General features: G+C 40.0%; 1 protein-coding gene across 1 annotated transcript; it reads left to right on the top strand.

The window, feature by feature from the left end:
- On the top strand, positions 1-23315 carry limk2 (LIM domain kinase 2). Its single transcript, XM_042488579.1, has 16 exons — positions 1-274; positions 533-629; positions 8899-9034; positions 14594-14703; positions 15095-15280; positions 15547-15652; positions 17618-17832; positions 17945-18131; positions 18242-18328; positions 18625-18756; positions 19286-19342; positions 19546-19611; positions 20087-20261; positions 20366-20421; positions 21398-21555; positions 21983-23315. Exons 1-16 carry the CDS (start codon positions 259-261, stop codon positions 22194-22196), a joined length of 1998 nt encoding a protein of 665 aa, XP_042344513.1. The 5' UTR covers positions 1-258; the 3' UTR covers positions 22197-23315.
- Positions 23316-24193: the final 878 nt, after the last annotated feature.

Consider the following 24193-nt stretch of genomic DNA (forward strand, 5'->3'; position numbering starts at 1 on the left):
CATTACGTCAGTTATCCTGCCAGCGGCAAGAAAGCAGCACCCTCGTCCAACAGGAGTGTGTATTTTTGTTTTTCTAACTTTTTTGTCCCGTGGAGAATTAAAGTGATTCGTGCTTTTTTTCCCCGAGCTATTCTGAGTTGGGAATCCTAGTTAATCGACGGGGAGGAACGAAAGTTTGAAGCGGCGCATCACAGCTCTGCTGCTTCACTATGAAAAGTTTGTGAGGATTTCAGTATCTACGACACTCTCGGAGAGTAGATGGAGGAACCAGAAGGTGAGGGATATCTCAGCTTGTAACTTTATACCGAGAAAAGGTTACATTGTTTGCGTTTAGCCAAAAATGCTGTAGTCTTGTCGTTTTCCACGGTGTTACAAGCTTTGAGGCTCATTTCTGTGCAGTTTCAGTGTTACGTCGAGCATACCTGTTGTTTACTCACTTTCCCCAGAGACTCGGTTTCACCTCCTTTACCCAGACTTTAAAGCAAACAATGCTTCCCCAGTTTTAAGCGCGTTACTGTGTCATTTCTTACAGGTACAAACATCTGTTACTGTGCGGGATGTGGAGGAGAAATTCAAGACTCGTTTCACATGAAAGTCCTGCAGGACACCTGGCACAACGCCTGCTTTCAGTAAGTATTTCAGTTTGTACTGTAATGAGTTCAGTTTTGTCACCAAAGATTGATAAGTGGATGCTTTGTTTTCATAGAAAGAAGAGGGGGAACAGTTTGCACCGATATGGGCACAATAGTTTTCTGTTGGTCAACATTCTGGCTCCTTTCTCTGTTTGGGTGTACTTTACAAATGACCTTGTGGATAATCCCAGAAGCTTCTGTCTTGTAGCCTCAACATGGGCCTCCTAGATCTGTTTTTTTTTTAACAATTCGTCATTGTTTTGTGCCGCTCTGCACAAAATGCACCATGTAGGATGTTCATTTCTGCTCTGTCGCAGCTCACTAACCCCTCATTGGGGATGCTGCAGGCTCTTAAATAGAGATTGGTCAGTGAAATGGTCCCACTATGACTACAGGACTTTGCCCTGACGTCTGCCTCTGATCTGAGGTTTAATGATTGCCGTACTGGAGCTGATGTGAGCTCTCTGGTTTTCACAGGTCACTGCCCCACAGTGAAATATTTCTGTGAGGTGCAGTGAACCTGTGACTGGATGCTGACAAACTGTACATGCCATGATATCTATCAGTCAGTGGGGGTTTCCCTTTGGTTAACAGTAACATTCATTTGTTCTCATGTGAGACAGGAAGGCTCAGATTTTTGAAAAATGATGACAGTTTTGGGTCAGACTGTTGTGACTGTCATGTGAGGTTTGAAGTGACCGCAGGATCACAGCTGCATTTTAATGAAAAAAGTTAAGTAATCCCCTTGCCTAATTCGATACCAACCTTTCTCAGTGGCTTTGGTACATGTCTTGAATTATCCTTAAAGGGACAGTTCAGAGTCAGACAGAGAGTTGGAGATATCCGTTGTCGAGATGTTCGCTTTTTCTCCAGTATAATGGAACTAGATTGCACTTGGCTAGTGGAGCTCAAAACACCAAAAACAAATAAATTTGAGAAACTCAACATCGATATCTGTTTCCAGAAATCATGACCTGGTGATACCCGAGATAATCCACAGAACTCGTTGTGAGCAGTTTTATGTAGGAACTATTTTCTTTCTGACGAACTACACCCATCAACCATTATCACTGCACAGAGAGATGAGCTAGTTGATGTTACAGCTCAGTTGAGGAGGAAGTCAATAATGTTTACATCTCATGCTGTCAACCGCACAAGGCTCTCATCCATGATCAGATGGATGCTTCCTTCTGTGCAGTGATGCAGTTGGCTGGTGTAATTCAGTAAAAAAGAAAATAGTTCTTACATGAAACTGCTCACGGCAAGGTCTGTGGATTACTAGGTTATGATTTCCAGCAAGAGACATTGCTGTAGAGTTTTTCAAATGTATTTTTAGCACCACAAGCTGAGGGCCATTTAGTACGATTACATGTAAGAGAGGTCAGACATCTCCACAGCTGATATGTCCAACACTCGGCAACTCACATCAAAACAATCTAGATTGATAACTAGCTCTACAGGTAATATTAAAAATATGTATTTTTGATTTGGGGGTGAACTGATTCTTTAACATTTGCAAATCAATGTTTTGCAATCTCAAAACAACTACAAACAGCACCAAACAATGGATTACCTGCAAAGCCTGTAACTCGCTCAAAATCCTTAGTGCATCTTCATAAAGTAAATATTTATGTCAGTGAACATGTTGGTACCATCAGAATGACAAGAACTTTTTACAAAACAAGACAGTCAAAATGCTGAGTCATGCTGTCAATATAACCGTGCACTCTGGCTGACGTTTGATGACTGACTGAAAGTGCAAAAGGTTGCAGTTTTTCTGTAAAGCATATATCAACTTCAATATTACAAAGTTACACAACATGACTAGGATGACTGAGGACTGATCGCAAGATATTGGACAGGATTCACATTTACGCTTTTGTAGTGAAATTTGTTTACAGACTATGTCATTGCAGTACAGAGAAGAAAAAGACAAATTTGTTACACAGCACGGCATAGCACAAAGTAAAACTATGTACAACTGGAAATGTACATTTGGGAAACACCCCTTCAGCAGAACTGCACATGAGGCCCTGAACCTGTTGGCTATTTTAGAGAACTGGACCATCTAACACTGGGCACATTCCCCTTCATTAGGGAAAGTCAAGACTCACACTGAGAGCAAGTCATCAAGTAAGGACACACTTAAAAAAAGGCTAAAAGAAATGTTTAAAAAATATACATGACAGATTATGACAAGCTTTTTTTAATTTGTTTAAAAAAAAAGAAATAAATTGTTTTAATGATGTGCACAAGTGATTAGATGATCTGAAGGCTGACTAAGTCCTAATTTCAGATCTGACGTGAGAACAGCAGCAAAGTGACTGAGAATAAGTGTCAGCACTGTGTCTGTGAATGCAGCTGATCAGAGCACCAGCCAGATACTGTGCAGAGTTTATCTAAAAGTCCTTTGGTTTTAATGACTGGAGTCTGGCTCTAGAGGACTGGCAAGTCCAAAAAGCCTTGAGAATAGAATAAATTTAATGCTGCTGACTGTGTTGTCTGCTTCTGACAACTGGAATAGCTCTTTTGAAGATTTGAGCCAGTATCCAGCAGCACATTGTCCTTACATAACCTGGGATTTCACTTTTTCCAAACACTGACTCTTCAATAACACATGCAGTTCCTTGTGTCTTAGCACATTTCCTGAGACAGCATTACTGAGCATTGATCCTCTCCCTGCTTTTGTGATTTTTTTACTCCCTCACATTTTTGGCATCCTCTTTATCGCTGCATCTTTGTCTGAAATGTCTTCAGTTACACGTTATAACTTGCAGATATTACATTTTGTTGCATGTGCGGGAAGCCAGGCTGCAGTTGAACAGTCATCTAAATGTACAGCAGTTTGCGCCTCTGAGCTTTGTGTTATTTATTACAAGGATTAAGATATCTCCACACTGCAGTTTTTAGACACTCTAATCCCTGCTCACAATTATGCTTAATGACCATAATCTCTAAATTTAAGAAAATTGTACAGCAAAATAAAATAAAATGACCTTGTTAGTGTATTACCCCCACCCCTTGTGCTCCTATTGTCAACTGTCCACATGCTGCCACTCTCCCCGACATGTACCTCCACCTTGTGTAACATTCTTACAAGCTGACGTCATTCTTGTTCCAGTAAACCTGGCCGTGTTATTGAGGCCTATAGGTAACAGCACGTTCCTCTCTGCGTCTGTGTTCTGCATTCCTAGACAGCGATTCAGAGATGCGTCCGCTGTCTCAGACACTGACTGCAGAATCCTTTGTTTTTTTTCCCCAAAGAGAACTAGATATTTCCAAACTTATACTTCACTGAAGGTTTGCAGAGCTGCAGATATTATCACCATACTCTGCCACAAATAGAGCGTTGTATATCTTTCTTTTGTTTTCTTTAGAAAACAGGATAGGGTGATATTTAGTCTTCTTCTCATTTCTTTTTTTTTTTTGCAGTGAAATATGGAAGTGCCAGTGCACACCATATTTGAGTGAACATTCATAATAACAGAATCTACATAACATTTGGAGAAACCTGATATTCTTCTATTTCATGCTTTATGTTTTGGTGCCTCATCTAGTGTGGACAAGTTGATTAATTGATAATTGATAGTCAGTGGATTGTTAAAATAAGCACTTTCGCTGTACTGAATTGTACTTGGGCTCTGGAAAATTATGGGAGGTATTACAAATCCTTTATGATATTCTGTAAATAATCTGCAGATTAATGGGTCATGAAAATCATTGCCATATTTCTCTTCCTGGACAAAAATCAGCAGGTCCTTGCTGACTAAAATCAAAGGTCTGCACTCCTTGGAAAGAGGCTGTTTGGAGCACAACAGTCACATACTCAAAGATAAGGTCTCATTATAAGAGAAACACTCCCTCGTCAGGTCTTCAAGGTCACAATTTAAATGCTAACTCAGGTTTGTTTTTTTTTTCTTCAACCTAGATCAATTTTTTCATATTTTTCTGTGTAAATGACTAATGGCACTAATGACTAATTAAACAATGTAAATAAACAGCATTCTTAGCAGGTATAGAGCCAGCATATTTTCACACATACTGGATGAATTAAAGGTTCAGTTTCAACCTAGCCAATGTTGTTTATTGTCTTAATAGATGAACCAAGAGTATTTTCTAAATTTTATTTTTGTTTTTGTTGACTTGAATGAAGTGTGTTTTATGAGAATAAAATTATTGTTTTTGTAAATGTAGCCTGGTGGATTTGGCAGTGGCAATTTCAGGGCTGGTTAGGGTTAAACCAAAATGATCTTACTCTTTAACAAAAAGGTCTCTGTCTGTAGGGACTCTTTCCGTAACATTGCCAGTCACTTTAAATAATAATCTGAGCCTGTCAGTGGCAAAAACACGCACTTTCGATTGACATATTCTGAAGTTGTTACATAGCAGCCTGCCACTCTCAATACTGGACCAGTTTCAAAAATTGTTGTTCCCATCAGTGACTTGGGTTGAAAATGACTTAAGTTACCCTTTACGATCTCTCCTCTTCATACTCCTTCAAAAGAATACACTCCAGCAGGAATGTGGATTTAAGGAAATGAGTAATGTTTACTTTGTAGTGTTTGTGCAGGCAGGGCCATTGCATTGTTCGCTGAAGAACCACCTGAGCATTCCCGCCCCCCATTCACCACCAGTCCGTCAAGAAGGAAGTCAGGTGTTTTTATAATCTCCCTCACATCACTTCATCTTGATATATTATAGGGACATAATGGGCAATAATTACAGTTTATCAGCTCGTTTTGTCGAGGAATGCTTTTTGTTCAGAGAGAGGCGGACATGGTGGAAGTTATTGTTTTCTTTCTGCCACACCTGAACAGATACTGAACGTCATACCAGGTTAAATACTGCACTTTTCACAAGTCTCTCTCTTCTTTGTGCGCATGCATCTCTTATCTGATTGAACCGCGGGGGTGCATTGGTATCACCAGGCAACACTGATACTGATCCAGTCACAGTCAGTTCTCTTGTGTATGCTGTAGCTTAACTAATACTTGTATCCAGTACTGGATTTTTGAGGCAGATGCCTTTGGCAATATTTGATTTAGAAAATAGAATAACAATATATTGGCCAGTAATGCGTTTTTTAACATAAGTCAACATTTATTTTATCTTGATCCCTTAGTTTGTCATATGAAGTGTGACCGGTGTCATCACTGTATACACTTGCCAGTGCTGTCAGGTGGATAAAATATGTAATAGCTGCACTTGTCAACTCATAAACGTATATACCACATCACATATCCGCTTACCTGCTGTCTGCTCTGTTTGCTGTGTACATAAGAATACAATATCAACATGACTGCTGCTTTTGAATCTACTACAAATAAGTAATACTTTTGTATACACTCATCACTCACACTCAGATTCTCTTTTTTCATATAGTGCTCATATGCCATATCTCACTCCTTTTTCTCTTTACACTTGTGCAGTGCTATTGTGACTATATAGTATATATAAATACCGGTGTCTTTTGTCCTATAGTTATATAATATTTATGTCATTAAATCTTATCTCACATTTTATTGTCACTTTTATTGCTGAGCTGACACATTCTCTCATCCAAGCCTACATTTCATTGCACCACTGACCCCGTGTGAACCTAATTTTGAATTTCCCAAAGCTTTATAAATGTTTTGAATGACTAGGGTTCTATGGAAAAATGCTATATGTATCTCTGGAGAAAGATAGTTGATTTCTGAGTCTCTGGACTTTGGGTTGGTGGTTCAGTTTAACTACCAGTCAACATTCAGCTGTCTTTCTCACATAATGAACCTTAAATAGTTTGATAAACAGAAACTAGAATCTGTGTAAGTCTGCATCCAGACTCACAAACACAACAGACAGTCACACACAGATCAGATGAGTGGCCTTTACAGCAGCTGTGGCCACAGAAGCAATGCTACCATTACTCATACAGTCTTTACCTCAGCAGACTTTCAGCTCTGCTTCCCCTTATCATGTCAGAGTGTGATGAATCAGGCAGGAGGCATTGCAACAGTGACTTTGTGTTCATTCTTTATATTTGTTGCTTTCATCTGAGAGCAATAGACTATTTGTTTCCACACATGGCTTGTTAAAGGGGCATAATATGGATGTTACTTGATAAAAAAGACAACTTGTGCTCCCCACCTCCTTCCACAATCGGCACAGACATATGTTCTTCCCCCTTTATTCAGCTCCTTCTTAACTAATGCCAGATAACTTGGAAATATCTCGAGTCTTTGCCAAAGTCAATAAGCCTGGATCAACTATACCTGCAGTGCAGAGAGCAACGTGATACACGATGCTCAGCTGAGAGCTGCTGCCAGCACTGCACCAACAGATTAAAAAACACATTCCCACTCAAAGTAATAGTCTGACTTGTTCATTTTACACACTTGAAATGGTTACATAAAACCTCAACAGCCCTGAATTAGAAAAAGTTGTTAATCAGGAAGTCAGTAGTGTCAGTTGGAAGTTTATTATTGTAGTCAATCCTGAATGCAGTCTGTGCATGGCCTCATACATGCTATGTTACTGTTGATTTTAATCTAGTTCAGGAGAAAATCATTGTGTGAACAGTTTTGCATTCCCACTCAACTGCATAACAGTATCAGGGGAAAAACAGTGACACGTCATTTATTGTGATTCATTTGTTGGGACTTCACCACCTAAAGTCTCTTTAAGTATCCTCGCTCAAATTACGCAGTATTTCAGTGACCTAACCTTTTTCAGAGCAGATCGTCCTTCATCCTATTGTGGCAGTCAAACCTGCTGCCATCATTCTGCAAAACCAGTGCAGCTTGTTCAAGCAACGCTCAAAGCTTTCAGGTGCTATTCAGTCTGTGGGCAACTTCAGCTTCCTCCCTCTGAACACTTTGTCCCAATGTCGCAGCCAAATATTTCCCCTTAATTCGCCAAGTATCTTCTTGAGTAACAGCTTGGATCGATCAGTGTTATTATGCAATGAAAAAGAATTAAGTATGTTCTTACTATTTACCTTATTTAAACCTTTGTTTTGTAGTATTTCACCTTAATTAGACAGTACATAGTGACTAAATATTAGCAAAGAAAGATTTATATTTATCATGTGATCAGTGTCACTGACTGAACTGAAGGTGTTTGTTATAAAGTTTGCACCTTTGACCGCAAGGCAGACAGGATGCTTTATTATTTACACTAACTATGATAAGAAAATGTGCAGATATTTGTTGAGTAACTGCAAGCAGAAACTGCACAATAAGCAACCGGATGATCAGAAGACTTTGCCCCATAGAGAGTTTTTAAAGAGCTATATGTTGTTGTCAAAGTGCAGTTTTCCCTCAAACAACTGGATCCTATTACGGTGCTGGAAAGTGTTTGGCGGCATTATTGGTATTGTGCACAGGCGACTAACCAAACATTTCAGTTGCATATGCCATCTCCAAAGGCTTGTAGGTTTCTCTTTTCTGTGGAACAATTCTTTGTCCTGTCTTTTACGCCGTCAAACTGCTCCAATAACGGCACACATGCAAGACCCAGCACATCTCTGGAACGAGGTATTTATGTACCCTTTACCTTGTTAAACTCAAAGGAAAGTACATGTTGTCATCGTCGGGAACATGCCCCCAGCTAATGTTCCTGTCCTGTCCGACCTCAGTTAAAAGTGTTGTTTTCAGCTGTGTGATTTATGGTTTCTACATGAGCTCTCTTTTACTATTTAACACCATTCACTGGTATGTTATGTATGTAATATGAGGAATGGGTGTTGAAAAAGTGTACAGATTGGAAACCTAATTGGGTGATGGTTCAAATCTTAAACTCTTAACAAACTGCAGATTTCCTTTTTTCTGTCTTATGCTGCTCGAAATGGTTATCGAAATCAAGTAACACACTAAATATTTCTTGGTTGCAACTCTTAAGATACGATTATTTGCTGATTTTGTGCTGCTTTTGTGCAATTTGTTTCATTGTAGACACAATAAACCATAGATTAAGTGATTGTGAAAATGATTTTGTTGCAGCACAACTTTTTTGTTTTGACACGCAAACCTGCACGGGACAGAGTTGAGACAGAGCACTTGTTGGTGCTTCATGAGGATCTTTTCAGACATCAACCGCATACCTTAAATTATCAACAGGTCTTTGAAATAATACGCCTGGCTTTTGAGTCTCTGCAGTCTCCCTTTGGAGGTGATTGCTCTACAGTTAAAATAAGCCCCAGCTTGAAGCCCTCATCTCTTTGTTCTTCTCTGTTCATCTTCTTTGTTCTGCGTAAACCTGACTGAGACTGGTTTTGTCCTCTCAGGTGTTCTGTGTGCTGCGACCACCTGACTAACTGGTACTATGAAAAGGAAGGCAAGCTGTACTGTCGCAAACACTACTGGGAGAAGTTTGGAGAGCTCTGCCATGGCTGCTCTCTGCTCATGACTGGACCTGCTATGGTAAGTCTGCTGCAGTTTGTTGGCCATTTTCTGTCTTTCAAAATAAAATTTAATTACAACTAATTTTTTCTTAACCAAAACTTAATCAACTTTAACTGAGATTAAAAGGGATCTTTATTGATATTACATGTCAGCTTGTGAAATAAGCTGTATAATAACTCAGGACTTTTTTGGCTCCATCCATCCATCGTTGTCCATTTACCCGGGCTGCATCTTTATAACAGATAACCAAAGATACATGTTGAGAGTGTGTCATATGAAAGATGTGGGCATTTACCAGGCAGTGAGGATGCAACAAAAAGGCTCTTATATCTTTGACGACCTTCGATATCTTCAGTTATGACCATTTGTCTCTCTTGTCGCCCAACTTTAGAAAAGTGCCATACTAAAATGCCTCCAATAAACGAAGAATCCAAAAGCAGGATGATGTATTAAAGTCAAAGTGCTCCGCATTTACATGCTCAGTATATCCCAAACACACGCTAAAACCTAATATTTAAAGTGAAATGAAGGAAAAACTTATCTGTGCTCTTCTTAGAGCCACACTTGATGCTGCTGGTTGTGCTTCAATTAGTTTGATTGTGTTATTGTGTGACGGTGGTGTTTTAAAGGTTTCATCAGTTCAGATTCACCACAGTCACACAATAACACAAACAAACTACAGATCAAGGCAGTTGTAGATCAGCAGCTCCATTTTTTGTGAGGTAAAATTACAGTTTTTGTCAATGGAGTTTGGCTTTGAAGACAGCATAAGCAAGTTTCCCTTTTAGTTAAGTTTGCCGCTGTAAGGGACTGACTTCTTGGGAAGTACCGAGAATACGACTGGATAAATGAGACCTGGATTATACTGCATGAGTGGTTTGAGAGTTTTTTAAAATGGTGTTTTGATATAGTTTTGTTGTTGTTAAATGTGGCCCCCTATGGCTGCAATTCATCAAGGATTTTATCCATTTCTGAATCTTTGTTCACTATGGAGGCATGTGAGGAAAACAGTTTTCTTCACAAATACAATGTAACACTGGGTGAGTAATTAATATACAAATGGTCGTTTGAGGGTATTAGTATTACTTTAAGTTGTTTTATTTTTGCTCCACTAGTGTTTAAGATCTAAAAATAGAGTTGCAATTTCCATCTGTTTAAGATTTCCTCTCTGGTGTATAATGAGCATTACAACCCTCCAGGCTGTTAGAGTTTGCTGGCTTGTGATTACATGAGGCTTCAGTAATAAAGCCCAACACTGGGTCAAGACTATAAGACTGTTAGTCTGTTTCTACATGTGATTGCCAGGCTTTCAAAGTCTACTGTGCTATGATCGTATAACGAGAATTGCCAACAATTTCCTCCTCTACTCAAATAATACCAGAAAGCCCACAGAGCGCGTCAGTGCTCTCTGTGTTCTAGCGTCTCCCCACTGCTTCAGATTATTACGAACATGCATTAAAAGGCAGGGGGTTGTTTTTTTGGCCATTATTACATTTACAGATGAGTGAGACTTTGCACTGGCGGTCGCTGCTGAACACAGCAGATTGGGCTCTAGACCACACTTGTTCCCTCTCTGTACAGAAGTTCTCCACGGTTCACTTCTCCAAGTACACAGAGGATCTCGTGGGAAGAAGCTAGAACATGAGGTGGTTTTGGAGCCCATCATGGTCAGTCCTCTGTGGTGGCGTGGCTCTGTAGATATATTACCCACACAGTGTACCACTCATATCATTATCTGCACTGATGGTTTTCATAGAGCAAGCATCTGTTGTGAAAGCAACTGAAGACTGCGTTCAGACTGCAGGCAAACCGCATTTGTTTCTAACATCAGATCTTTAAGACAGACAGTCAACATTGCTATTTTCAAGTGATCAAATCAGATTTGTGTATCCAGATTTCATCAGCCTATCTGCAGGGGTTGCTGTGGTAAAAACATAGGCGTCAGTAATAATGGAGCTACGCTGGTGACGCAGCTTTATAAAGTGTAAGCCCTCTGAACATTTACACAGTCAAGGCACAGTAATTTATTTCAGTTTATTTAGGCATCAGACAACTGACTTATCCGTAGCGCTCTGCGTGTAGAGGCATGAATTCTGCCGAGCACTTCTGTTACTCTAGATGTGATGTCATCATTGTGTGTCATGTGGAAAGATACTTTGAAAGCTGATTTGAGCAGCCAGAGCACGCAAACAGGGACACATCTGTAGAAATGTGATCGGGATTGTATGTCAGATCAGGGTGTAGTTTTGCATTTCATGTGGGTGTTTTTTAGGGGCGGGAATTACCAGAGGCCCTGCAACACAGAATAATCACAATACATGAGTCATGATACAGTATCATGCAATTTGTAGAAATTTTGCGATATACTGAATATTGTGGTAGCATTATCTTTTTCAACTGCAAATGATGTCCTTTAAAAAAAACTTTGTCAAAGTTTATTTTATCCAATAGGTTGAAGTTTTCAGTCTGTTCATCTTACTTCAGCCACTTTTATACTTAAAAAACACTCTTCATTTTATTTTCTTATTAGGCTACTAAAAGTTATGTTTCTATTTGCATTGTTAATAATTAACATAATAAAAAAATGATAAAATTGATAAAAAAAAAAATATCACAATACTGTGCTGTATTAAATCATTACCTCCCACTCCTAGTTTTTTTTGCTGTCCAGACTTTCCAAAATCAATCTGGGTCCAATCTGGATGCACCCAAAATGGATTTGGGCCGGCAGTCTGTTCAAGGCCTGTGCAACTTTAAAAAACTGAAGCAACACATTCTCTCCTCTACAAATTAATTATTACTATTATCTTATTAATAGGCAATAGATTCTAAAGAAGCTGGAAATAGGAAAAAAGGACTCCGTCAGATGTAGAGCCCAATGCATCTTGGAACAATATTTTATACTGTAACAAATAGGCACCAAGTCGAGATAAATTTAAAGTCACAAAGACATTACAGTAAAAGTCAAATCTGGCATCGGGGGAAGTGGCGTATGTCGAATTTAATCCAAATTTCCGTCAGCTCTGATTTAGTATCTACAAGTCGAAACATGAAATTCAGGTGGCAGCAGCTCTTGCTGGTCACAACCGGGGTCACTTGTCTAACATGGAGCCAGACTGAAGTTTTTCTTTTTGCCACCAAGCAACACACACAATGGACTCTTCTATTTAGTATTGGCATCCTGCTTCATCAGCCAGTGAAGCCAAGTGTTTTTGGCAGAGCTGATTTGGCACTGCAGCCTCACGGCCAGAAAGGGAGTCATTGTGGGCCATCAGCAGAGGAGGGTCATGCAGAGCTGCTGCTGCTCGTTAGGCATTCAAGTCCCGAACACTGTTGTTTTTGTGCTGGTTTTGATTATTTGTTAGTTTATTGACTGACTGCAGATGGTTGTTGTATTTTTAGGCACAGTTTTTGACGAGCATTTCATGTCATTCATCTGCTTTTGCTATCTAGTCTGAAAGTTTCTACCTCTTTAAATGCGTCCTACCTAATTGTGCTTCACTTTGATCTTTGAGTTTGCATGGCTGTGTTGCTGTTGAAGCCCGAGGCAGGTTGTGACTGCGGTCGGTGGCGGCGGTTCTGCCCTTGGCTTGAAGGCAGGGAGTTGCAGGCTCCTGAGATGTCACAATCATTTGGCTGACATCACTCTAATCTGTCTGTAGCAACAGGGACTCCTTTCCCAGCACTGACTCAGAGCTGTGGCTAATGTGGGAAAAAATGGTGCTTTCAGCATGTTTAGATTGCAGTCAACTAAATCGATTCTATGGCTGTGCCCCAAATCTATACCACATACTAATCCTACAAAAAGACAAAAAAAAAAAAAACCCTATATACTTAAAACAGTCAATATGACATGTAAAAAAACCTTTTATGTGTTCTATTGATGGACATTATATAAGGAGATGGAGGAACTGCTAATAACTGGAAAAAGAGAACAAATTAGGAATGGTTTTGGAACACCCTAAGGAAAATATCAGAAAACAAAAATAACTCACATTTTATATATTTATTTATTTAGTTAATTGGCAGTGAAAAAATTAAGTTTCAGTTTTGACTAACATCCAGTGCTGCATGTATGATCATTGTTTGTCAGTAAGAAGTGGTTAAGTATGTTAAAGCTGTAGTTGGTAACTTGCCTACTTGACAGTAATTAATAAGACAGATTATCAGTTAAAAAGAATCATGTTCCTCCTCCTCGTAGGACACCTAACAGCATTTTCTAGAATCCACCACGTATAAACAAGAACAAACAATCAGCGCTGAGGAGTCTCCAACACAACTGTCAGTCACGTCAATCTCTGCTCGTGAACTGCAGCGTTGATCAAATGTGTATCAAAATTCTGTTACTGCGTCGCCGGTTTCTCACCACAAATGTTTTCAGAAACAGTTTAGTATCGTATTTTGCTTTAAAATTAGAAAGTTTGTGACTCAGGCATCATGTTGATAACAGTCAAGTAAGGCACTGCGCTGCCCACCGGCCTGAGCAAATTCTTATTTTACAGTTAAACAGTACACTGGAATGCTGAAAACATTTGAGGTGAGAAATAGTACACAATGCAGTGACAGAATCCTAATTTCAGATTTGATCAGCACTGCTTAGTTTGACAGTTTGACAGTTTGACCACTGTTCACAAGCACTGATAGCAAATGCAATTAAAAGCACTACAAAGAGGAGAGAGATACAAAAAAAATCAGATTTTGTGTCAATACATGCGCCAAAAAGTTATTTTCATGAAAATTAACAACTGCAGCTTTTAATGTCTTGTCTACTAACTGTAAATACTGCATCATAAAAGTTACGCAAACACACTGAAGCACTTTTTGCACTTACTAAGGGTTTTTTCCTTAAGTCTAAATTCTTGCTTGTGTTGTACGTCGCTTTGGATAAAAGCGTCTGCTAAATGAAATTGTAGATTGTAGACTTATGATGGGAGGCGTCCTGTGTTTTAAGATAATTCCTAACTTAATACAAACTCGATTAAAGAAAGCCTTCCTGTAATTATGCATTTTTACCAGATCTGTTTTTCCTGTCTCACTTTCACTCTGCATCATTCACGTGTAGACGTTCCACTGAGCCACATTAAAAATCTAGGCCTAACATTTAGATCTCATGTTTGAACCTGAAATCAACATTTTATGTGCTGAGGGATGTGCATGAGAAGAGTACCTGGTTGCATAGGGGCGGACACATTATGTCATCTTGCGTGATAGTGAGAGAGAAGTTAAAAGCCAGATGAAATGGGAAAGAAACATGCATCTCAGAAAGGGAAATCAGGCGGTGTTAATGAGAGAGAAAGCACGTGAATGTGAGCTGGATTCAGGGAGTTGAAAGCGTCAGAGGCGAGTGGCTCAGACCTGTAGGGGGAGGTGACATCATAGCGGATTCCAGACAGCGTGAGAGTAAAGCAGGTGTTACGGCCGTGTCTGCGCTCACACTGGGAGGAGGGCAGAAAGCAACACGCAACACGACACACTCATCTCTGACGAGCACAGCCAAGCATCAGCCCTCCAGTCAACATATCTGCTTCGAGTTGTGTGGACGTTTTGAAGATCAGCCCTTTTTGTTTGTGGTTCCAGGTGGCCGGAGAACACAAGTATCACCCAGAGTGCTTTGTATGTCTGAGCTGCAAGGTGGTGATTGAGGACAGGGATACCTACGCCTTAGTGGAGCGATCCAAACTCTACTGGTAAGACTTCTGCACAGTCCTTATTTAGAGCTTTTTGCAGTATGGTCTCAGCTTTGGAAGGAGCTTGTAACACATTTTTGCTGCAGCTTAACATCCTTTAAACCACAACCTTAAGCAGTAGTGTTACTCAATGTGAACATCCCTTTATTAGAGCGCTTTTTAGTGCTTGTTACAGGAACCATAGTGTTATATGGAGGGCTGAATGACATTTTCTTGTAATGCATAGTGACATCCTTCCTGTTCCTATATGAAATGTGCATTTATTTTAGTTATTGTGAGTTTTGTAAGAATAACAGTTTCCTTCAAGTTTATGTTCAATTATTAGTTAGCCATTTTTCAACACGCATATGTCCACACATGTAGTGATTCACTCCTTTCCTCTTGTGTGTAGTGGGAAGTGCTACAAGCAGGTGGTTCTTACACCAATGTTGGAAAAGCGCTCACACGACTCAGTCCTCGACTCCCCGCCCCACACAGTGACCCTCATCTCAATGCCCTCTGCAGCCAATGGCAAGAGGGGCTTCTCCGTCACAGTGTTGAGGGATGTCAACGGCTCAGCATCTGTTCAAGTCAAAGAGTAAGTGGGACCCGATGGAGGCTGGTCTCTGTACCTGTCGTGCTGTTTTGCGTGAGCAGCATGAGTCATGTAAAACTGATTATAGGTCTGCTAAACAGCAGGGCACTGGTCTGTGTGAAGGTGTGTCAGCGCCAGAAAAGGTAGTACTTGATAGTTTAATATGATGTAAGAGTGCGACCCAGTTGTTAACCTTCTGTCTTTACATCTATACATTTTCTCTATAATGCTAATACTCACATATAGGTGTTGGTACTGTGTTGTTCCAGAGTCAGAGGGATGCTTATTAGTCCCGAGGTGCGAAATGCCATCCATGTTGGAGACAGGATCCTGGAGATTAATGGCCTTCCTGTTGGGACCTTGATGCAGGAGGAGGTAGGTTTACACTTCACGTACACATTTCTGAAGGCTTTATCCCACTGGAAATAAAAACAAACAAACACCACTAACATCTTACTTCTGTATTCAATGGGATAGGTTACAAACTGCATTTATTCCCGGGACAAATGGCTCTGCAGTTGTCACGGATATTTATTGGTTCCACTTCTAATCAGTCATGTTGAAAAAATAACAGCCGACTGGACACACTCATTTTCGCCCCTTTTCCGTCCGCAAAAGATGTTGTTACTTTTTGTCATCTCAGGCTTAAATATTGTCTGTCTTTGAGTGGCTGCTCTCAAACATAATTTTAAAGCACAGAGTTTGAGAGTGGGAGACTGAATCATTAATAGACATAAAACAGACACGACCATTGTAATATTTTCACCGGCCTCCATCCTGCTCTCAGTTGTTTACTAACATGTTTTCTGGCATGCTCCTGAAGTCTAATGTGTCACATTAGAAAAAAACCCAAAAGGCATTCTTGTCTACAATGGGAAAGTAGTTTTCAACGTTAAAAAAAACTCTGCATATGCGTTCTAGTTAAGATGCTCACAGAGGTATACGTGATCTGACATTCTTCAAATGAAGCTAATTACGGGCAAGTCCATTCCATGAGTGCAATTTGCAAAGCTATGTTCCTGTCATACAACACATGCAAGTGTAATTTTTGGCATTCTTCACATTCCCCCATCATTTATACATTCTTCGGCTGGGAGAGGACGACATGTGGAATGACTGCACTTACAGGAGTATATCTCATCTCACAGGTTGCATTACTGCCGCGATCAAGTCATGTGTTTTTTATTTCATTTTGACTCATAATCTCATGAAATTCAAGTCCTGGGAGTAAATCTATCTCTTCTGCTCTCTGCCTTTTGTACTAGGAGTATAATCAGTTTCCAGTTTATTAGGTACACCTAACTAAAACTAATGCAGTAAAATACAACAGTCATGACATAAATCCCTTTTTAGGAATGAAATAATTGTAAATTTTGTTGAAATTGTTTTTGAGGGGTGTTAATTCAAGCATATAATCATTTTGGAGGCTGCGGTGTGTGGTGTTGTTGAATTATGTCACCTTATACCTTATTTCTAATATGTTATCAGCCCCATTTATACCAGTGAGAGTAGGCTAAATCACAACAGAAACACCTCTGTATTAGACAGCGTAAGTTTTAACTAGGTGAGTGCATTATGTAATACTTCCATCACACTCCTTGGACTTTTAAAGAGGTGCTTCACTGTCATTAAAGTTTTCTTTTTCCCTCCACATCAAAAATGGCATTCTTATAAAAGAAATTGTTATTCTACTACCCCAAAGACTAAAAAATATAAAATATAAACCTAAGAAAATCAGAATAAAAATCATTTTTCTAGTTAATTATCCAAAGTAAGGCCTTTTAAGATTACTACTTTTGGTTCCAGAAAAATAAGGGATAAACAGTATTATTTTAGTTTAAAATAATTTTATGCCACTGATACAATAATAATATAATAGCATAATAATGCAAATATAGTCTTTCAAAGATCAATGAACTTTTAATTCTTAAGAATATTAAGACATTGGAATGTGAATTTATTTTAAACATCTTTATTTTATTTTATTTTTTTAAAAAACAGTATAAAATAAAGCAAACAAACAAAACAACTAAAATGGATCTTTAGTATATGTTAACAAATGCTCTTAAATTAATATTAAACATTTGGCAAAGACATGTCAAGAGCAATTCTTTTACAGGTAATATACTGCAAAAAATTGCACCATACATGACCTTTATGTTTTTTTCTCTCCGTGATAAGTCATAATGCAATTATCGAGACAGGCCTATCCACAGATAACTTAAAACCAAATTTCAGTGATGATGAGAAATTAGGGGAATCTCAGAGAAAAATATATTCCTCAGAACTAATAATTTTTCATCTCTTACAACTCAAACTTTCGTTTGTTTCGTTGCGTAGGTGGATGATCTTATTCACTGCACCAGTCACACGCTGCAGCTGCTTATAGAGTATGACCCAGTGAGGCAGCGTTTAGATCGGCTCAGGCTGGGATCACCAAGAACCAGTCTGGGAGTCCCGGCCACCTCCCGCATGCGTCTGTCGTCACCTTCTGATGCAGTCCTGGAAAGGACCGATGTGGTTGATGACGGCACGCTGAAAAGGAGGTCTTTGAGGTATGTCGGAGCAGCCACGAACCACACAGCTTATATAACGTTCTGTAATGTGCAAGAAATGAGTGTGCATTTTTGTTGCAATTTTTAACCAATCGTATTCCCTCTATTCCAGGCGCAGTAACAGCATATGTAAGTCACCGGGGCCAAATTCTCCTAAAGAGACACTTTTTATTACACGAGACATCGGGCGCTCTGAATCCTTGAGATCCTCCAGTAGCTGCTCTCATCGCATCTTCCGGCCATGTGACCTCATCCACGGAGAGATCTTAGGAAAAGGCTTCTTCGGACAAGCTATCAAGGTCAATGTCCTACTTCAGTTAGTTCTCCACTATCTGTGGTTAAGGACTTTTTTGGATCCTCACGCAAAGGACTCTGAGCAATGCAAATGTTGCTTTTGTCATCCTAACAGGTGACTCACAAAGCCACAGGGGAGGTGATGGTGATGAAGGAGCTGATCCGCTGTGATGAGGAGACCCAGAAGACTTTCCTAAAGGAGGTTGGTAATCTACAGCAGGAGGCCTGCACTTCCTCACAGACAGACAAAAGAGTCCTCTGGCTCTGCGCGGAGCTGCGATTTATTATACTCACAACTGAAAGCATGCCACGTTTCCACTTTTTCTTCTTTGCACCTTGTTGTTTAGAGGGTTTTGCCTCTGGCTTTCAAGAAAATCTGTCTAATTTTTCTTGTATTTTTAATGTTTTTGTCATGGAATGAATTTGTAGCATGACTTTCATCTTGCAATCGTGATGAAAGACTTCTTTTTAACTTCTCTGTTTCTATTTAATCTTCAGGTCAAAGTGATGCGATGCCTCGAGCATCCTCACGTTTTAAAGTTCATTGGTGTGCTATACAAGGACAAGAGGCTCAATCTGATAACAGAATATATCGAGGGAGGCACGCTGAAGGATTTCATCAGAGACACGGTGAGTTCAACTAGTTGATTCACTTAACCCTGTTTCTCTCCTCCACAGAGAAGCACAAAACACCCTACAGAAAGATCTGTGTGCAGCTCAGAGTCATGTGGGAGGGGGCTGACCTGATGTAAACTCTGCACTCGTAGGGGGCCCTCGGCTTTTTAGTGGGCTGTTGGCATGTCGACTTGCCAAGACGTGAAATGAGAAAAGTTATAGAAAGTGTTTCCAGGTGACACTTTAAGAGCTGTGATCCCCTCCTCCCACAGCTGACTGAAGCAGTGCAGTTCAGCACGCGGCCCAGTGAGGAGAGGAAGTGATGGGTTTTTTTGGTCCATAATTATATTTAAAGTTTGCAAGGGAGGGCCAGTTTTGAGGTTTAATTGTGTTACTGTGTTACTGTTCCTGTTGAGTATTGTTTTCCTGTCTCTACCTTGGCGCAAAAACTATTTTGTATTGATCCCTGTTATTCATTATGGCCTCTGAGGAAGCTTCTAGTCATTTCTCTCTTGTTTTTTTTGTCTTTACTCCGGACTAACAGGATCCGTTTCCATGGGAGCAAAGGGTGAGCTTTGCAAAGAGCATCGCTTCTGGCATGGTGAGTTGGCCTCTTGCAAAGACATTAGTATTACTGAAATCTGTGGATGCTATTTTCAGCTGACCAAATGTGTGTAAATGAGCTTTGTGGCAAAGGGAAAAGATTAAAGTTGGCGTCAGTCACGGAACATGTGTGAATAGTGTTTAAAAGTTTTACTATATAAAGGTGATTTTTACCCTTGTTGACTTTTCTCTTTGTTTCAGGCTTACCTTCACTCCATGAGCATCATACACAGAGACCTCAATTCTCACAACTGCCTGGTTAAACTGGTAAGTGACATGGCATCATACCAGCCATTACACATCATAAAACCTGAACAATAGGAATAAAGGGTGGGAACCAGTTTTACGGTTCATGAACTGACTAAAAGTTGGCGTGCATTCAGCTGTGAGTAAATGTAGTTCCCAGCCCTGTGATTTGCTGGGACAGTGTGCCTATATGGACAAAAGTATGTGTAAAACTTTTTTTTTTTTTTTTTAATTAATGTGAACTCAAGACAATATTGCAGTATTTTAGCAGAATCCATCAGAGCTTCAGGAGTACTGGTACTGCACAGCATTTATTCTTCCTCAGTGGATAACTAAAAATCCTGTTTCTTTTTAACCTGGTATTTTGTCGCTTTGTCTACAGTTGGTTGTCAGATCAGCTTTTACTTAGTTATTTGAAATGTATCAAATTTAAAGTGTTGTCTCCCCACTGTGTACCAAGTTCAACATGAAAGATTAAGTGTTTTTTTTTCAACAGGACAACACTGTGGTCGTTGCTGACTTTGGACTGTCCCGACTCATAGTCGAGGACAAAGTTAAGCCTCCACCTGAAAAACCAACAAATAAGAAGAGGGTGTTCAGACGCATTGACAGAAAGAAGCGATACACTGTTGTGGGAAACCCTTACTGGATGGCTCCAGAGATGCTAAATGGTGAGCAGCTGACAAAACGAAAATTAACACCTTGATTTAGAGGAGATTCAATCTATGGGGCCATGAGTGAATTTACTTTATCCTTTTACTTGATCTTATTTCAGGTAAACGCTATGACGAGAAGGTGGACATTTTCTCCTTTGGAATTGTACTCTGTGAGGTAAGAGCATGCTGACTTCATGCACATTATCTGCTTTGACTTCCTTTTTTTTGGCAGGCAATGCGAAAATCCTGGATCTGAACGCTTCATGGAAAACACCATTAATAGTTGTCACAGCGTAGAGCTGGGCGATATGGGGAAAATCAAGTATCACAATATTTTTAGCAAATACCTCAATGTTGTGTGACGGTACTGCGGGGTTGACTGCGCTTACACAGAATATTTACACAATTAGATTTTTGATGAATAATCATCAGTAATGTGGATATAGTTAATAACTAAGTAGTTAAAGGAAAATAACAGAACAGCAAGAACAGTCTGATAAGTTTAGAAAATTACATCATTTCACTGTAATGCAGCCTTTAAAACCAGGAATAGACTAATTTAACTACGATATTACAGCATCCAAAATCTAAGATGACATCTAGTCTCATCTCACGATACCGATATAGTATCAATATATTGCCCAGCCGTATGAAAACATCTCCTCACACAATTTCAGAAGCACCTTTCAGGTACAAAATGCAGCACAGAGTGCTTTACAATTCAGCAGCAAAAAAAAAAAAAAATAACACCAAAAACACATCAAATATAACCATAAAGAAAGCCATTAAATACAAATGAGAGAATCATAAAACATTAAAAGAGACAGTTGGTACTTGCAGGCTTTATAAAAATAGATCGCTTTGAGTTGTCCTCAAAAACTGTCCACTGAGTTGGTATTAAAGGCAGTGTTCTTTATTTTTGGGGTATTGTGGCTGTCAGATCATGGTAACAGTGTCAAAACATTGGATTGCCAAGCAACGTTCAAGCCTGAACAGATCTAAAATGCAATATCAGTCTTTAGAAATTCCAGGGCATTGTGCGTTATCCTGAAACATGTAATGGCATGTGCTTAATTTATTCACTGTGATATCTTCTTAAGTGTGTCTCTACTTATAAATATATCGACACTGACTTCTGTGTTTTGATCCAGATCATTGGAAAAGTCTATGCAGACCCTGAGTGCCTCCCTAGGACTCTGGATTTTGGCCTGAATGTTGGCAAGTTTGTGGAGAAATTCCTCCCTGAAGACTGTCCGCCAGCTTTCTTTCCGCTGACAGTGGCCTGCTGTGACCTCACACCAGACAACCGGTGAGCACCTGCTGGTATTTTAATGGCCAATATCTGTGTTTATTGTGAAAAACAGTAGTAGAGCACTGCTACTTCATAAACTATGAAAGGACAAAATCAAGAGTTATTCAATAGCTGTGCAGCAAATTGGTTTATGGAAAAAGGAATATCAATATTGATCATTCACTTAAGTTGCACATGAGAAATGTGTCTGCCTTCACCTGGATAGATATTATCAAGCCAGTTATTTGATCTCAAGAGTCTGCAGTAGCAATGAGGGAGAAAAACAACTGCCAAAAAAACAGATGCCATCTCGACCTGCCTCTACAAGGGCACGCCTCTGCTGCCAGATGGCTTCCTCATGTTTTCTCTCAACCTTGTCAGTCTGGTTTTAACCTCAAACCCCTTTGTGTGCCCTCACTGTTTTTTTCCCCGCCTTCTCTCTCAGTCCACCTTTCCAGAAGCTGGAGGACTGGTTTGAAGCTCTGTCCCTCAACCAGGAGCTGGGGATCCCCCTGCCAGCCGAAATGGATGAACTGCACCAAAGTGTGAGTCAACTCCACTGGCCTAAAGACGGCTCCTCATCCCAGAGCACAGATCAGCCATCAACGCCAGCGGCGGCGTCTCCAGACTGTTCCAGCATGACAGACAGTTGCACCTAGGACTGTGCTTCTCTTATATGACCCCAGTGAACTGCTGCACTAGTAGCATGGATGAGATAAAAGGGTAGGGAAATTGCATTGAGCCCGAGCCATATTAGAACTGGATAACCTGAGGAAGCTGGATCAACCTCCCTGTGGGGGACCCTAAATCTGAGAATGTCTGCGAACTGCAATGTGAGTGGAAAGACACATTTCAGAAAGACAAAATGTTAGTTATTATTTTTTTTCCCCTAATAAGCCCCACTCAACACATGCAGGTTTGTACTAATGCTTACTGTGTATTAAGACAAGCACGCAACTTTTTTTGGTCCCCTCTCTGACAAAAGACGAACATTTTCAAAGGTGGGAGTTCTCAATGAGTCTGATGTGTCAGCGGTTTTGTTTTTCAGGCTCTGAAGTTGTTGTTTGTTATGTGTGGAATGCACAGATCAGTCTTCGTCCACCAGAGGACTCACTTCACTGCAGCAGCAAAGAAAACAAAGCTGCTCCCTAGTCTAGCTGATTGACAGGTCAAAAGAGGGCAGTGCTTCAAGAAAACTGGTGTGACTTAAAGCAGCAGTGGAAGCAAAGCACATTGACCTCAAATGGTTTCATCACTCTGAGATTTGGCACAACATGGCAGACGATGTTTTGATTTTTTTTACGTCTAAGAATTACCGATCTAGTTTTTGACGAGATGGTTACAAGTATGGTTCTGTACTTTGTAGTCTAACGATTTTGATTCATTTCTTAGAAAGATGAATGGACACTGATTAGATTTTTGTTTCCATCAAACACCTTATGGCCGTTTCTAAAAACAGGGAAGAAACTCTTTTGGAAAGTAGCGCTGCTATTAATAATTTTCACACACAGTCATGCAACAGTTGACCATAGAAAGTCATTTTGTACAGAGAAACTGGATTTTTTTTCTTAAGAAATGTATATAAATATGTATATATTATGCCTCTAATTTGATATTGTTTTCTAACAGGAACTCTAGATTTGTAGATTTTTAGACATTTCGTCAACAATGGACGTTTTTGCCGTTTTTGCTGTCATCATGCAAGGTACCGACGACCAGTTGTAACCACTATTGTTTATATTAGTAGTGTTAATGAATAAAACTTCTTCCTTCCTAAAGTTAGCTCAATATTATCATTTGTCAAAAGTGGACGACAGTAAAAGTGTTGCTGAGAATGTGAGTTAAAAATTTAATTTGTGGATCTGTCTTTGCCTTAAAGGTCCGTTGTGTGGGCATCTGTTGTCAGAAATGGTATGTATTATTCATAACTATGTTTTCTTTAGTGTAAAATCACCTGAAGAAGTCATCCAAAGGCATAGTATGAGATGTGGAAAAAATAAGCATTAAAAGGTCATGTTATACTTTGTTGACCAAAATATCATTAAAAGTCATAGTGTAGTATGTATTCCGAAATATCTAAAAAATCATGCAAAAGTATGATGCCCATTCTACAATCCATCTTCTGATGCACACACTTGGACACATCATCAGTGTTGTATCCTGGAGTCATTGGGTGTTTCAGGTGTTACAACAGACATCCTCTTCCAGGCGACCAGACCGAGGCTGATCAGACCTCAGCCTGTGTCCAAGTGGCATTCTGCTGCCCCCCCTGCTCCCCCCCTTTTGAGCCATCTGGTAACTTTTTCTGCTGCCTCCACATTTTTCCTGATGGCTCTTTTCCTACTTAGACCATTTATGCCCAGGGAGTGACTGGCAAATCTCTGAATGCCTATCTCCACTGGCATGCACCTGGTCCTCCATCCTTTCCTTCGGCAATCCTCCACCAGGTCTTAGTATTTGGCCTTCTTCCTCTCATGGACCTCCTCCAGCCTGTCCTCCCAGGTTACTGTGAGCTCCAGCAGAATCAGTTACCTTGTGGCCTCAAAGACCAAGAGATTTCAGGTCTCAGTGTTGACTCGGTGATGCGTGGTGGAATTGTCAGTCGCTTCTCTAGGACAACCATCATCACCCAGTTTCGGGCTGTTGAGAGCAGACC

The sequence above is a fragment of the Plectropomus leopardus genome, chromosome 6 (assembly GCF_008729295.1).
Source record: "Plectropomus leopardus isolate mb chromosome 6, YSFRI_Pleo_2.0, whole genome shotgun sequence".
NCBI classification, from domain to species: Eukaryota; Metazoa; Chordata; class Actinopteri; order Perciformes; family Serranidae; genus Plectropomus; species Plectropomus leopardus.